This window comes from Temnothorax longispinosus, chromosome 7, assembly GCF_030848805.1.
Source record: "Temnothorax longispinosus isolate EJ_2023e chromosome 7, Tlon_JGU_v1, whole genome shotgun sequence".
Classification (NCBI taxonomy): domain Eukaryota; kingdom Metazoa; phylum Arthropoda; class Insecta; order Hymenoptera; family Formicidae; genus Temnothorax; species Temnothorax longispinosus.
In genome coordinates this window covers 10343563-10361808 of record NC_092364.1, presented here as the reverse complement: position 1 = coordinate 10361808, position 18246 = coordinate 10343563, and the positions used below count along the sequence as shown (strand labels likewise).

Here is an 18246-nt window from a genome sequence, read left to right as displayed (position 1 = left end):
GGAATCTAATTAAACACAATAGAAGTGAGCGCGAAATAACAAAGTAAATAATATGGAACGTAAATCAGAATTACATAGAATAGAACAAGAAACGGAAAATATGCTCGACATCCGAAATCGCGAAAGAATTCTGTCGCCAAGGTATAAGACGCTCGCGGACGACGCGGATTTCTGAACATAACGCGAACTATAGTACGACTATTAACACGAAGTATAACGCGTGATAACAATTAGGACGACGCAAAATATAATACGCAAGGACACTCAACATAACGCGGAATACCGCACGCGAGTACAATGGTAGATAAAGACGTTGAACACGGAGTATCGCGCGAGAAGAGACTGAATCTCACACAATTAGTTCCCGCGAAATCTGTCACGCGACAATACAAATTACAACGCACAATGATACGCGAGATAATACACGCGGTTGCGAGCACGAAGAACGTGAGAAATAAATCGGTCGCCACCGCAGTCGCCTGCGTTTCTTCCGCGATTTCCAGCAGCCTATACGCGATCCCCTGAGCCAACGAGACTATTCTAGGGCCCCTCGCTTTCGATGCCGACCATCAACGCCAAAATTACGCCTTTTCGACAGCCAACACTAATTATTCACGCGTCGGCACCTGAGCGAGAGCGCGACCCGGAAAGCGGTGTTGTGGCGTTACATATGCGAAATTACCTGAGGCAACCTCACCAAAAGTCTACTCCTCTCCTTCAACGGCTCTTTTCCGGGCTCGGGCTTCGGCAGCCGGCGGTTTGATAACCGGCTCGATAGCCGGGCGGGATTCTAAACTGCGATTACACCGGAGGACGGCCAGGAAGTGCGATCGTGAAAATCCGCTCGGCGGAATCGATGACGCGCCCCCCTCAGGGCGTGCGCGGCCCTTCGGCGTGATAGCGCGGGCCAATTAGGGGCGGGCTCGCGGGTTCGCGACAGATCCTCGCGCAGTGCTGTCGGCAGCAGATCCTGCGGGGGCGTTCTATGGCCCCTTGCTGTTGCAGCGGCCCCTCGGAATCCTTAAGCAGCGGACACGCTAATTCTTCCATGATCCTCCCGTGTGACCCGGGGATGGTGGCCAGCCACCCCGGAATCCAGTTTGCAGCGGAAGTTAGCCGGGGAAACTCGTTCTCTCCCGGCGCCGGGGCCCTGCTGGGTCAAGCTCCGTCCGCTGACATCTCACGCGCCGCGCGCGTGTCTTCCTGCGCCCCTTCTCGTTTGCTGCTCGCGAGCTACGCTAATGATCGCCTCCGTCGGTCGGTAATTGGGCCCCTGGAGATTTCACAATCGCCTCTCTGGATCGTCCTCGGGCGCAAAACCCGCGCCTTGTGACGGCGGCGGGGACGCTGCCACGATGCAGCGAAACTGCAATGTCACAATATACATAATGAAACATTATGTATATATTCTCTATTAATTTCCTGAATACACATATTTTATGTTATCTAGTAATACATAAAATGGGTCTTCTCCAATTCTTTTTATTGTATATCGCCACAAATATTCACACAGATAATCGACTAACTTATCTTGTTTAATACCACTTTTACTTAAACGAGCTCGTAAAGCACGCCACAAACCCATGTGACCGCAGGAGGATAAACGTGCTATTGTTGAATAACTTTTACAAAGCGAAAACTTTAAGGGTGAAGTCCCATGGAGCCAGCGTACGGCGTACCGGCGTATGGCGTAAAGAAGCTTGGCTAATCACAGGCTTTACGCTCGTTTTCGTTACGCACAGATGTTACGCTAGTTTTTGAAGCGTTGCGGCGTTTATGCTACAATGATACACACCCACGTACAAGCATATGGAATATTGCTTCATGTATAGTATAAATGTATGTGTTAAAAATTGCGCTGAGAATTTTATTGGCTGTCCCATGGGGCGTATTTACGCCGGCGTAATGATCAATAAGCCAATCACAAGACCCCTTGAGCATCCATTTTAAAAATAAGCTTTGTAAAACAACACTGTAATTGGCATATTAATCATTACTCTGCTTAAATACGCTCCATGGGACAGCCGATGCTTGTGCTGGCGTAACGAAAACGAGCGTAAAGCCTGTGATTAGCCAAGCTTCTGTACACCATACCGCGGTACGCCATACGTTGGCTTCATGGGACTTAACCCTAAAGCTTCGTAACTTTTGAACGGAACGTGAACGCCACTTTTTTTAAGGTCAAGTTTACTCAGGGTTATGACCTTGACAACATATGTCAAGGTCAAGATCATTGGCGATTGGGGTCTTTTTGTACATAATTACCACACTTTTAGGCAAGATGGTCGAATAAATATTTATCAAATCTTTAGCAAAGGTTTAAGTAGAATCGCGAGGATCGAATGCCTGGGGTTGAGATTGGAGTGTTGGTTGTCTTGTGCGTGACGAGCAAACGCCACCCATGCGTTGGGCATTGGAGAGAATAATATAATGTCACGCCGGACAAGACGGTGAAATTCGAGTCGTTAACGTCAAGACTTCCAAGTGGGTCACGAAACGCGCATTAACAAAAATATGTATGCTGCCTATTGAGGCCCAATTTTAAGTTTAAGATAGGAAATTATCAAATAATCCTGTTTAGTTTATGTTACCGAACGTTATGTGGTTTATCCATAGTATGTCGTACCAAAGAGCATTGTTTTCTCATTATATATTTTTTTAAAAGCCCAGTCTTTCAAGACGGACAATATGTTAAAGCGAGTGTGCTGATTAGAATGTCGCGTGGTTGCGTACCGATCATGGACGACGCTATCAAGCGGAAAGTGGAGAGCGCAGATCGGGAAGAGTATCCGCAAGCATAACGATCGTGCGAGGAGTGTGCGAGAAAGGTTTTGTACATGCGACGTATACAGTAAAAGGTGAAGATAAATCTAGTGACGAGTTCTTTTGCCCCTATGTAAAAGATCTACTCGAAACGCGTCGTAAATAAGAACAGTAGTTGATGTCAAAGCGTTTTGTGCTTCAAGCATTTCTATGTAGAGTTAAGACACTTTCACCAGTAGTATAAACAGCTGTAAATAAGTTTAATGAATGTAAATATGTTAAAATAAATTATAATAATTAGGTTACAATAAATAAAAAATAATAATAAGTCTTGCATTTTGCATTGTCTTGCAAACCAATGCGTTCGGAAATAAGTATACTGGGGGTTACACCTGTCTAAGGGCTTTTAGAAAATTCAAATAATTTACAAAAATCGAACTTACAGCCAAGGTACCTTCCTAGTCAGAAACATCTGTTCTTACTGGCTGGCAATAACTTATATATTTTTATACATATATTAATTTTTCTAAAACTAAATCAATTTCTATCTTATCTTATTTCATAAGAAATATTTAAATTATTTTGTTTTCAGGAAATAAGGAGTATACTTGTCAACAAATTCTCCGAATTTTTGAAATGTTGTTTTATTTTTATCTGATAAGTTATCGTTAGCTGATTTATGTATTTACTTAAAGTATAAATCAACCTGTGTTGTAGCAGCGTACGTAGGCTGTACGATCATGAGTAATCTCCAGATATGAAAGATGCACCATAACCCTTGTACTGCGAGGAATAGAGGTTCACGTCTTCCATCCACTTCCATTATTAAAACGTATGGTGTAATGATTAAGTGTATCAGACAAGTTATTGTAATCACCAGCGCAACGACTCCGTAAGCAGCGTTTATGAGCAACACCGTATCACATAATGACGCATGTACTGTCATCAATTGGGATATGCTGTCCGAGAAACTTTTACCATCTAAAAAAAGATTTACTTAGATTTACTTTAATCATTTAAAAGATACACTTTAATTAAAACACTTCCCAAATAGCACAGGTAATCGTTATGAACTCAAAAAGGATTCATTTAAAAAAAATTTTTTTTAAATTCTAATTAGCGTAATCTGTTTAAAACTGAAAAGAATTCCTTTTTGATAGTTCAAACAGGATTCCATGGAAGTATCTTTTGACTTCTTATGGAATTAAATTAAAATTGTTCTGAAAAAAGTTTTTTTTGTTTGTAATAAGTTCGAAAAAAATTCACATTTGGCGTGATAATAGGGTAAATTACTACAACGTGCGGTTGCGCAGTCTAGAATAATCTTACTTAGATTTCGAAGCAGCATCGCGGCATACTCTTCTATTTCCCTGCATGCCGTATCGAGCCCGCTAGGGGATGCTAACCTACTAGATAAAGAAGAAGACTTCTATCTTCCCTGGGTTTTTCGCCACTTCTGGTTAATAAAGTTTTTTATTGTTCATCGAGAAGTGAGTAAGAAAGTCACAGGTTTTTAAAGTAAAACATGTTTTGTCAATTCTTCTGAATATTTATTGCAAATACAACTTAACTTCATCACCGCGCGTAATAACACCGTTCGATAAAAAATTACTTTTTTTCGAGCACGATAAAAAGAATAATTATTTCTTATAGCTTATTGGACGCTGAATACAATCATGTTTACTACATTTCTCTATAACGTTATAATTTTGAAAAATTTTCAGTTAAAGTTGCAAAAAGAGCTATTAATAAGTGTATTTTGGCATTACACAGAACATAATGTCCGTTAGACGTTCATACAATCTCTATAGCTTTATATGCGATGCCTATCTTTACGTCGAAACCAGCTATAGATCTCTAATAGAGATACCGTATCCATAATAGATGTCTTCTACAAATCTATTATGGACGTCCATTAGATATTATGGATGTATAGACTTGTACATATAATATTTTTAAAAGATTAATATTCAAATTTCGTTAGCAACTTTAAATTATTATATAATTTTTAATCATTTTGTTTTAATTTACATAATTCAATTTTAAATAAAATCAAACATAAACTTTACATAAATGTAATTGTTCGGGCGCGCAATAAACGCGCCGAACGAATCGCCGAATCCGTTCCGCGAGAACGCGAGATATCACGAATGGCTCCGCTCAGCCTTTCAACTATGAGACGACCGGGGTTTCAGCTTGAACGCGGACTCGATCGCTTGTTAGGAATTTGAGTGGAAGGCCCAAAAGACAGCAATTGACTTATAATACATATAAACTTTATTCGATATAATAAAAAAACTGACGAAACGCGAGATGTACAGACAAATTAGTGCGAATGCACTCGGCGCGCTGTGACTTGTAGTTTTGAAGTGCGGTTTTACATAAAGTGCGCACAGAAACGCGGTAGAAACGAGAGACGGTATCGCGAATGCAATTGTCGCGGTGTGACGGAGTTGCGAAACGCGGTCTTACGTCCGATGCCTACAGAGACGCGGTAGGTAGATACGGCAGGAAGCGAAGCACCGGGGCCACGACAGCGAGAGGGCTCGCTACGAGGCCGAGCGTGCTCGACCCCGCGGGATCGTGATCGTCGGTTTGGTAGGCTGGAGTTCGGGGACACCTGAGAGCTCTCAGTCGAGACTCGGAGCACCGGACCTCGTTTTATGTGTCGCCCTAGGAAGTTGGATAGGGTAGGCTTCGTCGAAGGCAGCAGAGAGCCGGAGATAAGACGAAGTGTCGGCTCCTGTCGGAGCGCCGACTTAAATACCCCGGCGCGGCGGATTCATTAGAAGGGAGGCCGGCGGTCGGGCGAGCCGCGTGGGGATGCTGACGCGCGCTCGCCTTCGGCGCGGATCGGCTCCTTCCGGCGGTTCCGAACATATCGATAATTTTGCGTGAGAAGCAGAAGAAAAGTATATCGCAGTACATATAACGGACGGATACAATTTTTATATTAATAAATTGGGGGAATCCCCAACAGTAATTATTATTAAAGCTTTCAATATAAAGATAAATGATAAATTTTGGTGTCAAAACATATATATAACGTTGGGGAGACCGGGGCAAACTTGACACTAGGCTTTTTGCTAATTCAAATTTATCGTAGAAACTTCCCGGGAAAAAGGATTAGATCTGACCAGATCAAATAATATCTCAGCAGATCAAATTTTACCTGGTCAGATATGACTTCTCATGTCTGCGCAGATCTGGTCATATATGGTCACATATAATTATGTATAACTACATATGAGGTGTAATATGGTCTTTGACGGCTCAGATCGGACCATATCTGCTCAAATCGGACCATATTTGCTCAGATCAAACCATGTCTGTGGTTGAACTTTATCGAAACAGTCCAGATCTGACTGTATCTGTTTAGATATAATCATATCTATACTCGAATGCGATCCAAAATACATTACATCTGTGAATTTCATCGAAACAGTCCAGATCTGACTATATCTGTCCAGATATAAGTTGAACTGAGATTGTGTTTGATCGAAAACTGTTCAGGTCTGACAATATCTGGATATGTTTAACTATAATAAATTAAATGTTCGATGATCGATATTCGTCTAATGTGATACTTAAATATATAAATATGAATTTATTTATATATACGTAGCAAATTAAAGATATTCAATTAAATATCTTTGATATAATTATATAAAAATATGTAACAAAAGGTTCATAAGATTATAAATCAATCAAAGAAAAAAGAAGCGTCGAGCCGTAACAAGGTGTTAGTGTTAAAAATTCTGTAATAATTCAAATAATAATAAACAAACGTTTCGGACCTTAATAGAAATCAGTGAAAATAATATGCTTAATTTCCTCGATGTCAAGGTGATGGTGAGAGACGGAAAATTCATCTTTGATTGGTACCACAAACCCACCTTTTCTGGGAGATATCTTAACTACCACTCACACCATCCAATCTCCCATAAACGGGGTGTTATTTTTGGACTTGTGGATAAGATTGTGTCAATTTCACATCCACAATTTCACATGAAAAACTTCAATTTAATTATTCAGGTGCTCCTAGAGAATGGTTACCCTTTCATCTTCTCTACCATAAAAAACAGACTGACACAGGTTTTTCTTTGCAAAAAGAGCGGCGGAAATTCTTCATCAGAATCTTACAGAACCAAATACTTCACTGTTTCCTATGTCAAATCCACGTCAGAGAAATTTAAAAATATTGTCAAAAATCTAGACTTTTTGAGATGGCTTTCTCGGTCACACATCCTCTTAAAAGATTTATTAAAACAGGCAAAGACAATCCCGACAAACTGGCACACAGTAACATCGTGTATAAAATTCCTTGTAAAGATTGTGAGGTAACTTATATAGGCCAAACCAAAAGGTAATTGAAAACCAGAGTAAAGGAGCATAGATTAGACATTAATAAAAATTCTGGTTTCCCGTCGGTCATTTCTTGCCATCGGTTACAGACTCACCATGAGTTTGATTGGGACAATGTTGAGATACTGGACATGGAGACATCACTCCGTAAAAGATTAATTTTTGAGATGATACACATTAAACGACAGTCATCTCCGTTAAAAAAGCAAAGTGATACAGAATCCCTCTCAGTGGATTATCTTCCTGTTCTTAATTTGTTCCCACCTTAATAGTTCCGTGCTTTCTCTACCTTTCCTATTCTTCCCCCTTCCCTCCCCCTTTTTTTCCTTCCCTAGCTGTTTATATATACGAGTCGTTCTCTCGCCGCCGAGTATTTTGCGAGTTCTCTTTTAACTAGACACATCACTACCGTAATGCCGATCCTACAAAAATTGTTCACAGCGGAAAGAAACAAACTGAGATGTACGTATTTTATTAACTACTTATTGTTCTTTTTTAATTAACTTTACTAAATTATAACTGTTACAGTATGTCTACTCTGAACTCAACGTTTTCACCATTGCGTTAATTATAGTTGCGTCAATTTTTATTGTAATATTTGTAACGTCGTCTAACTTTTCCGATTTCGACTTAAGTTTTTTTACGACACTGAAGATGGTCCTATTAAGATCCGAAACGTTTGTTATTATTATTTGAATTAATACAGAATTTTTAACACTAACACCTTGTTACGGCTCGACGCTCATTTTTTCTTTGATTGATATATAAAAATAATTTATGATAAAGATATAATTTGCAGAAGGCAAATATCTTTTTATAAACAAAAAGATGTTAGTTATTTGTTATAAAAGCATTTTCATCAATTCGCCTTATATATCTAAAATACAAAAGTCAATCACAGAAATATAAGTTATTTCGTACATTGTAAGTTTATAGATGATGGATTGAAGTGAAACTTCTTTAGGCACGGTAGTGAGTTCGATTCGCGACACGAAAAAGTGTAACGAAAGTGAAACTTCTTTGGTACGGTAGTAAGTTCGATTGTGCGACACGAAAAGTGTAACGAAAATTTGACCAATAGGCGTACGGCGTTGGCGAGACGGTTCTTCTTCTGGCACGGTAGTAAGTTCGATTATGCGACACGAAAAGTGTAACGAAAATTCGACCAATAGGCGTACGAAATGAAACTTCTTTGGTACGGTAGTAAGTTCGATTGTGCGACACGAAAAGTGTAACAAAAATTTGACCAATAGGCGTACGGCGTTGGCGAGACGGTTCTTCTTCTGGCACGGTAGTAAGTTCGATCATGCGACACGAAAAGTGTAACAAAAATTCGACTAATAGGCGTACGAAATTAAACTTCTTTGGTACGGTAGTAAGTTCGATTGTGCGACACGGAAAGTGTAACGAAAATTCGACCAATAGGCGTACGAAATGAAACTTCTTTGGTACGGTAGTAAGTTCGATTGTGCGACACGAAAAGTGTAACGAAAATTCGACCAATAGGCGTACGAAATGAAACTTCTTTGGTACGGTAGTAAGTTCGATTGTGCGACTCGAAAAAACGTCACGAAATAGTGTCACGAAAATTCGACTAACAGGCGTACAAAGTGAAACTCCTTTTGGATCGGTAAGTAAATTTGATTTTGCGACTCGAAAACGCGTCACGAAAATTCGATCAGGCGTACGGCACTGGCGAGACGGATATAGTGAGAACTGCGTGTAACACTATATTTTCGAGTTGCGGGCGGCTTGGAGTGACTAATTCCGTTGCATTGTTTTTGTATTAATTTCAGAAAAGTTATGGCAAAGCCTTGCCTTCAGAAGTTTCACTTCTAACGCGCGTGGCGACCACGCGTTCATTTTTTTTATTTAATAGCTAGATTACATAAAAAATTTTTGTCAAAGTTATTTGGAAACTTGCATAAATAGTTACCAACTCGAATAAGAATTATTAGAGACTTTACATTTTTTACTTTAATTAATAAGAATTATTTACTGGTTATACATGCAAATGTCGGATCATCCGATAGATGGCATTCGATGAGATCCGTTTCTCGTATTTAAAATATGACAAACGATGGTATAAAGAAATCAAGTGTATGGTACAACTTATATATCAGTTGTATCGAAGTCCACGCTTATAATAAAGTGGCACACAATTTTGAATTAACAAATAAACAACTTAATCGACAGACTGGCAATATATAACATCTCTTCGATGTGACCATTAAAAAAACTATGAGTCAACTCGCTTTGTCGGATTCACACAGCACTTTTTCAGATCAATCGTCAAGACATTATTAATTTCGACCAACGCTTTTGGTCAGATGATGTAATTTCTGAATTAAATAATTTTTATTTTATTGCAAAAAAATATTGCCCCAGCCAGGGTTTGAACCTGGAACCTCCCGTATACCGTGCGGGTATACATTGCGTTTTTTAACATATATTGCGACTCCGATTCACGGTTTAGAAAGGACAATCAAATCTCTCCTTTCTACCTGGTCTGGTCTTCCAACCTGAGAGTAAACGTCGAAGGTGCGATCGATTCGGAGCATTTGCATATCCTGACAGACTATCGAACATTCGTATGAATTTTATTTTATTGATTTGACTGCGCTTTTCTACTGATTGACTTATTTTATCGCGATTGACTGTAATTTATCGTCTGAATTTTTCATGTATTATTTTCATTTTTACGCTGAAGATGACACAAAATGTGTCGAAACGTCCGAATTTGTATTAACTAATATATTTTATTATTGACTTATTTTGATTGCGCATTAATTACCGCGCGTGGCTCTGATTGCCTCTCTCACTTCCCTTTATTTGATTTATTCAGGAGAGCCTATATTTTGTTTATTCAATTTTTAATTTATATTTGTGTATGCATATAATTTTTCCTTGCTTAATATTTAAATTATGTACAGATTCATTTGTGAGAAATTCAATGTAGGAAAAGCCACTGCGTTAAATGCTGGAAATTGGAATATCGTTACAATTTTTCCGTCTATAATTCGATTCGACGACATGTTTGTTGATATGCAATTCGCTAACAATGCGTTCCGAAATGAACGTAAGCGCTTACGCTTGATCACGCTTACACTGCCCTACCTTGCAGAAATAAGCGTTTGTCAGCAGAAGTTATGACGTCAACGATGACGTCATTAGTCGATCCGTAAGCGCTTACAACGCCAAAGCGAACGACGTGAGGCGCTCATAAGCGCTTACAGCGCGTGAGCGTCCAATCCGAACGCACCCTATATATTCTCGGATTTGCCGTGCGGGAACCCTGCAGTGCCCTGCGACATGTCGCAAGCACTCTTACGATCTCTCTATAAGTACGCCCTTTGGGTCAACATTTTTAATAATCATCGCCACTTCGTGGATATTCTCCCAGATGAACGCGTTATCGTGCCCACGCGTGGATATTGATACTTTGATACGTGACGATTTGCGTACACCTCGGTACTCTCCGGGAGTGGCATATTGTAGCGCACATTTAGGTTATATAAGGATGTTTCCTCTCGCCAGGAACATCCTCTTCGACTTGCGTTTCCATGGATCTGTGTGCCCTAGTGGCTCGCGATTGCCTTCAAAATTAAAATCAATAATCGTAATCTAAATCCGTGCGTAAAATTATTATATCGAATAGTTTATACTTGAGATTAAATCATAGGTGCGTTCTTTTTGCGTTATCAGCCGTGCGACTATTAATTATTATTAATTTATAATTTACTCATGGTCATAATCTATCTTTTGCGAGTCAACGGTATCATATGATTACTCGGATTTAATTTCCTCGTTCTTAGATAATGTCTTATGTCACGTCTGACGTTGTGGTTCTCTGTGTGTTTCTGTATCGTTTTATAATGTTTTGTTATGTACGTTGCAAATAAATAAATTTATACTACATTATACGACTTTGATTTGCATATAATTTCAATGATGCACAAGGATATGACACATTAATTACATATACCTTTTGAGGTTATGTCATGTATTTATATCATTTGTATTACTGGCCAAACTGGCTCTTTTCCTATATATAAGAGGTTCTGTATCGCTCTTTGGGATCATAATATTGAAAACCAAAATTCTGGTAAGTAATATATTACTACGTATTATATTATATAATTAATATCTTGCTGGGATCATGGTTCGTAGGTGTAATCGCTACACAATATGATAATATTACTAGTTATTGCTCAAGACACATAAGATATGTGTATCTGCATAAAACAGACTATTTTGCAAACATATTCGCAGTTTGTAACATTTGGAAGCTCACAACTGTTAACTAAAGATATTCTTAAAGTCAGATCTTATTATTACTGTTCACCCTTTATATCGCACATATCCGGTTAAAACCCAATAAATTATGGAAATATATATAATTGAAACTAGTTTTGCAAGTAATTTTTGCAACTTACAACATTTGGAAGTCTAAAATTGCTAATTTTCACGTTCCTATATACCAGATCTTAAAACATCTGATTATTGCTATCAGCTACTGTTTATAATGTAAATATTCGACCAAATGCGATAAAACATATGTATCTTTATTAAATATATTATATTTGCAAACATATTTGCAATTTGCAATATTTGGAAGCTCATAATTGCTAATTAAAGAAGTTCTTAATTCCAGATTTTTAGTATATCTGCCTATTATCATCGGCCACCCTTTATATTGTACATATCTGGTTAAAACGCAACAAATTATGGAAATATATATAAATAAAACTAGCTTTGCAAATTATTTAAAATACGTGTATCTTTACTAAATATATCATCCTTACAAATATATTTATAATTTGCAACATTTGGAAGCTCATAACTGCTAACTAAAGATACTTTAACATCAGATTTTAGTATATCTGCTTATTATTATTAGTCATCCTTCATATCGTATCCGGATAAACTCAATAAATTATGAAAATATACACAAACGAATAAACTAGTTCTTTGCAAGTAACTTTGCAACTTTAACCATTAGAAGCCACAACAGCCAATTTTGCACGTTCTTAAATACCAGATTTCAGAGCAACTACCTGTTATAGTTAGGTTAAGGATGTTTCCTCTCGCCAGGAACATCCTCTTCGACTTGCGTTTCCATGGATCTGTGTGCCCTAGTGGCTCGCGATTGCCTTCAAAATTAAAATCTAAAATCGTAATCATAAGTCTATGTGACAAGACAAAACAATATTAAATAAACATTTATTTTTCTGCAACAAGTGTTGTTATTATTGTTGGGTGTTTTTGTGTAAAGAAAGAGACTCTTCAAAGCATCTCGTGATCGTTCTCGTGCATGGATGCATTCAAATGCAAATTATATTTATTTGGCGCAGGTGTCACAGGATGCTATTATCTGATGCTATTTTTGTTAATATACATGCTTTCAGGTCACCGGACTTGTGGAACTGAAGAAATAAATAAAAAAACACACTGCACATTGTCTTTTAATTCAGATTTATATGTCATACATATTAAGAGTCTCTTTACATGCTATATGTTATATGTTGTCATTTGTCTTTCTACACCTCTAAATAATTGCACTACTACATATAATCACGATTATGCGTAATTTTAGGAATGTTATGAATTGCGATAAAGCTGTCTTCGTATAGTTTGTCGAGGTTAAGTTAGGGCTAGTATGGGCCTAAGCAGAATGGCTGTCTTGGCATGTAACGCACAATACTGTAGAGCATTGTGCGTTACATAAGACAAAGACTTAAGGCATAAAACACTGCCAAGACAGCCATTCTGCTTAGGCCCATAGTATACAAAATACAAACCACAGCCCTATAATTACATAATAGATAGGTTGCGAACTTGCGTCAAATATCCCTAGGTTACATAGGGACGAATTAGTGCATACGCATATGATTGGGCAACAGCATAATGTTGAAGCGAACGTTGTCGTGTATATTAGGTAAACGAATTTGACAACTATGTCTATCATTAATTGATATACCATATATACATATGTTAGGTTAGATTAGATTGGCTTACACTCTGATTGTGAAATTGTTTAACCTTGATCAGGATAGATTATGATTGTTGCGAAATCAGTTTGTTTTTTGTGCCTGATTACATCAGATTGTTTATTACATGTGCGCTTACTTAACATCCTGCGATTTGCTTAATTTAGTTTTTTGTATTTGAGTAGGATTTGCCGTGTGTTATGCGCGCGCGTCAATTTAAACTTTGTATCCCTGCGTACCGCCCAAACTGGCGCGGGATATTATCACTGCCAAATACATCTGTCTGGCAAATGGAGGTATCCTGGACGAAATACCTTCTGTAGGGCGAGTCCTAGGGGAAGGACACCCCGATTAAAGACCAATCTCACAATTATATGAAATGTCAGATACGGAAAAGGAATATTTACCGTCACAGGGGAGTCGGACCCCCAGTGACCGGCGCGTCGCCCCTCTCGTCCCTGAGGGTGGCGCGTCGTTATCACGCCAAGGGCTACCACCGGCGTTGCCTACGGGCGCCGGTGGCGAAGAAGCTACCGAGGTATTGTCTAGTGTAGATGTTGGGGGGCCCCTTTAGTCTTTTCTGGCTTGACCGCCTGAGACGGAGGAGACATTGACTCAACTGCGCGAGCGGCCCGGAAGTCCAGGGATTGCCTCACATCGTTCGTCGTGGGATCTCGCTAAATCCATAATAGATGGCACGTATGATGTGGATATGGACAACGCGGATGATGCACCCACGGAAGACGACCCAGTGTACGTCATTTCTGATGAATCGGAGGACGAATCGGTGCGGTCCACTCTGGCTAAATGTGTAAAGAGGAAGGCGCAGATGAAGACATCACCATCGGATAAAATGTCGGCTAAAAGGAAACCCATAAGCAAGGGTAATCAAAGGCCGCTTCCTACATCGGGGTCCAAGGATGGTGGAGCTGATGTTATTACGACAATCTCCGCTCAGGTGTTGAAAGATTTTAATACGGAGAAATTGACAAAATATGCAAAAGATTGCAAAGAGAAAATGGAATCTATTCGTTCAAAATGCAGTAATATCAAGAAGAATCTAAAACGCTATCTAAAGAACGGTCTTGAGAATGTTACGGAGGCTATTATCATTCTTGGCGACGTTTGGAGATTTTTGGAGATACATTTTCGCTCAAAGTCCAGAATAATAATCTGACTGCACAACTGCGGATCCTTCAGAGGGATGTCGAGGTAAGGAAGTGCGAACAAGCACAAATCAAGGAGGAAAACAAAAGGTTGAAAAAAGAAGTGAAAACTCTACGTGAGGAGGCCAGTCGAAGGAACCTTCGGACCAGCTCTTCTGGCGTGGAGTCGACTCGACGAATTCCAATCCCTGAAATCGACTCTCGACCCTCATCGCCCGGTACTCCGAAGACTGAGAATGCTTTTTGGAGGTCGTTGGAAGGCAGACCTCTCTCGGGACTCGTCACGCTGCGGGATAGGTCTTCTCCTCTTTCCCAGAGGAAGCCGAGAATTGTCAGCCAAAAGATACACAAAGGGCAAAGTTACCTTAGTGTCTGGCGAATCGGACACGGACGTTCCTGCTGATAGAAATCGTCGGAGGGAATCTAAAAACGTCGTGTCGGGTGGAACTCGCCGACCTACTGATGTGACCCCTCCTGACCGTGTTGACGATTTGGAGGGTGATTCTGGGATAGTACGGGAAATGACTCGCATTAATAACCAAGTCGAACAATTGATTGCTCACAGACGAGGTATGCGAGAAAAATTGGCGGCACACTCGGATGAACCTCCAAATTATTCAAATGCTGTAAAGGATTAGAAAACGCAAACCGCGGAAAGCTTTTTTTCGGGCTGGCACCTCCGGAAATTCGGACGCTGATTTGCCGTACCTTTCTGCCTCAATGAGAGGAACTCGTCCGCGTGATCCTATTCCTGGTCCTCGTGGGGGAGTCCGTCGCAGGCCTCCCCGTTCTGCTGCGGTTACCGTTACGTCCCTGGATAAAGAACTTTCTTATGCGGATATATTGAAAAAAGCGAGAGAAAATATCTCGCTCGACACCTTGGGAATCGAAAATTCCCGCATCCGGAAAGGAATCAGTGGTGGAGTTATTATAGAAATACCTGGAGCCAATGGAGCTACCAAGACGGATAGTTTGGCCAAGAAATTGAGGGAGGTCCTCGGAAATACCGCGGCCCGCGTAAATAGACCCACAGCCATGGGAGAAGTCCGTATTTGGAACTTTGACGACTCAATCACACCTGTAGAGATTATCAATCCAATCTCCATCAAGGGAGATTGTGATGAAAACGAGGTTAAGTTGGGTAGTATACGCCGCATGACCAACGGGCTTCATTCGATCTGGGACAGGTGCCCGCTCACAGCAGCAATAAAGCTAACGTCCGTGAATAAAATCAATCTAGGTTGGACTATCGCGCGAGTGGAACTTCTTGAATCCAGACCTGTCCAGTGTTTTAAATGCTGGAGGTTTGGACATGTCCGAAACACATGCACCTTTACTGAGGACCATACAGGTGCATGCTTTAGGTGCGGATCGCATGACCATCAGATTGGAAGCTGTAACAAAGATCCGCACTGTGTCATCTGTGCGGGCGCCGGGAAACAAGGAATCGTCTTGGCTCTCTTGCCTTGTGTTTCGGAAAAGATCTGTTACCGAAGCCTAGGACTGGTGTTAGCAATGACGGTACTTAATAGCGACGTTTATTCAGGCTAATCTGAATAGAAGTAGGGAGGCTCAGGACCTTCTTACTCTTTATGCGAACGAACTGGGGGCCGCGGTGTGCGTGGTATCAGAGCCTGCCCGCATGCCCGGCTCCCAACAGTGGTTCAGCTCCCATAATAGACTGGCTGCCATCTATATCAATGCTTGCATCGCAGAATATTCTGCGGCCTTATTGGCGCAAGGTACAAATACGGTGGTTATTAAGTACAATAACATTGTTATGTTTTGCTTAATGGTTTTAATGAATATTCGGACTTCTTGGAAAAACTTACGACTCTGCGCTCAAGTGTTCCTGGAGGCGACAGTGTAATCACATGTGGGGACTTTAACGCTCACGCGTACTATTGGGGAACAAGCTTCACAGACTTTAAGGGTGATCTTCTTACCGCGTGGGTTGCTCAAAACGAGCTGTGCCTTGCCAATATCGGGAATACCCCCACTTTTGTGGGTCATCAGGGATTTTTCATAATAGACTTGACGTGGGTCTCCCCAGACTTGCTAAATAGACTCAATGACTGGTCCGTTCGCGATGACCTAGAGTCACTTTCGGATCACAGGTACGTAACCTTTCGCATTTCCGACTCTTTGCGTGTGCGTGGCAGACCCGTGTGTCCGAAATTGAAGCGTTGGAACTTCCGAAAAATTGACGTTGATCTATACAAAGCGGCTGTGGATTGGACATGCGCTGTCACTCCCCGCAATGAAAACTATATGATCAATGCTAAGCCCAACAGGTGGATACACCGATGTATTACTGACGCTTGTCGGGCTGCCGTCCCGCGAGAGAGCGCCATTTTTGCCAATTCTGTTTATTGATGGAACGACACGATTGCACAATTGAGGTCTGCAGCTATAGCCGCTAAAAAACGGTGGACTCGCGGCCGTCGTGTGGACTCGCCCGAATCTGTGGAACGTAACAGGTTAGCTTACGTCCAAGCAAATAGTCTTGATCCCCAAGGGGGAGGCTCCCCCTTTGGGAGATGTATCTAAGGCACGTTCCATATGTTTTCTCAATAAGGTGAGAAAGACGTTTGAGAAGATTATACCAAATCGCATGAACGCCTGGATGGAAGAAAACCCACCGGATAATCTTTCGGATAACCAATTTGGGTTTCGTAAGTCGCGCTCTACTACGGATGCTTTACTTCTTGTAAAGAACATTATTACGGAGGCTCGAGCAAGGGGGAAGGTTGTCCTCGCGTTTTCACTGGACATAGAAAACGCTTTCAATTTTATTAAGCATCCTTGAATCAGGAGAGGTCTCCGGAATAAGCACCTTCCCAAATACCTTCGTCGTATCGTGGAGGCATATCTTAAGGGAAGGAAGATTTGTTTTGTGACCATCGATGGATCTCGACGTACGAGACGGGTTTGCAGGGGAGTACTGTAAGGCTCGGTACTGGGCCCTTTCTTGTGGAACCTTGCGTTCAACTTGGTGCTGAGGACGCTCATACCTCGTGGTTGTCACATTGTGTGCTACGCGGACAACACGCTGCTGCTCGTAGAAAAGGATGATTTTGACGCTGCATGCGCGTTAGCGACGGAATGCTTGGAAAGTATGATGGCAAACATATTAAGCTTCTTGGTCTCAAGGTCTCTTGGCCAAAATCAGAGGCCATGTTTTTTGACAGGTGCCCGCGAGACGCCTTCTTCGAGCCATTCGAAGGCGTTAAGATTAGCGTGTCGAAAAGTATGAAGTACCTCGGGGTGATCAGACTCTAGGTGGTCTTTTAGTAAGCACCTTTCATATATCGCGGAAAAGGTATCTAGGGTTAGTAGGGCCCTATGCGGAATCCTGCCAAATTTGCGTGGGCCAGTGGAAAACAAGCGTAGGCTCTACTACAGTGTAATTCTATCCATCGCACTGTACGCGGCACCCATCTGGAGCAAAGTATTGTTGTCTTCCGAAAGCAAGCAGCGGGTTATGCGAAGAGCACTTCGCCTATCCGAACAATTATGGCATATCGCACTGTCTCATACGAGGTAGCTTCATTACTGGCAAGAACTCCCCCTTTTTATTTGTACGCGGAATACTTACGACGATCATATTTTCGTTCACGGGAGCTTAAGGAGACTGGCATGTATAACGTTGACTCCCCCTCGGACGTGAGGGAGGCTGAGTGGTGTGTTCTGCGGGAACAATGGTTGGAGCATATTTCTAACGATAGACTAGCTGGCAGAAGAACGCGTGAGGCGATCTTTCCGTCTTTCGACCTCTGGATCGACCGACGATCGGGTTTTCTGACTTATCGAATAACACAACTCTTGACTGGACATGGCTGTTTTGGATCCTTTTTACATAGGATTGGAAGGGAGGAATCTCCGACGTACTGCCTCCGAGGTACTGCTTCACGGCCGACGGCACGTCGGAGCACACTGTCGCGTCGTGTAGTTTTTGGAGT

At 41.1% G+C, this 18246-nt stretch overlaps 1 protein-coding gene across 1 annotated transcript in view; it reads right to left on the bottom strand.

Annotated features, from left to right (window-relative positions):
* The window catches only part of LOC139816908 (gustatory receptor for sugar taste 43a-like), a 125794-nt gene that overhangs the window by 62261 nt on the left and 45287 nt on the right, over positions 1-18246 (bottom strand). Inside the window, exon 2 of the mRNA XM_071784740.1 lies at positions 3470-3744. Within this exon, the coding sequence (XP_071640841.1) occupies positions 3470-3744 (275 nt within the window). The remainder of the gene's footprint in view (positions 1-3469; positions 3745-18246) is intronic.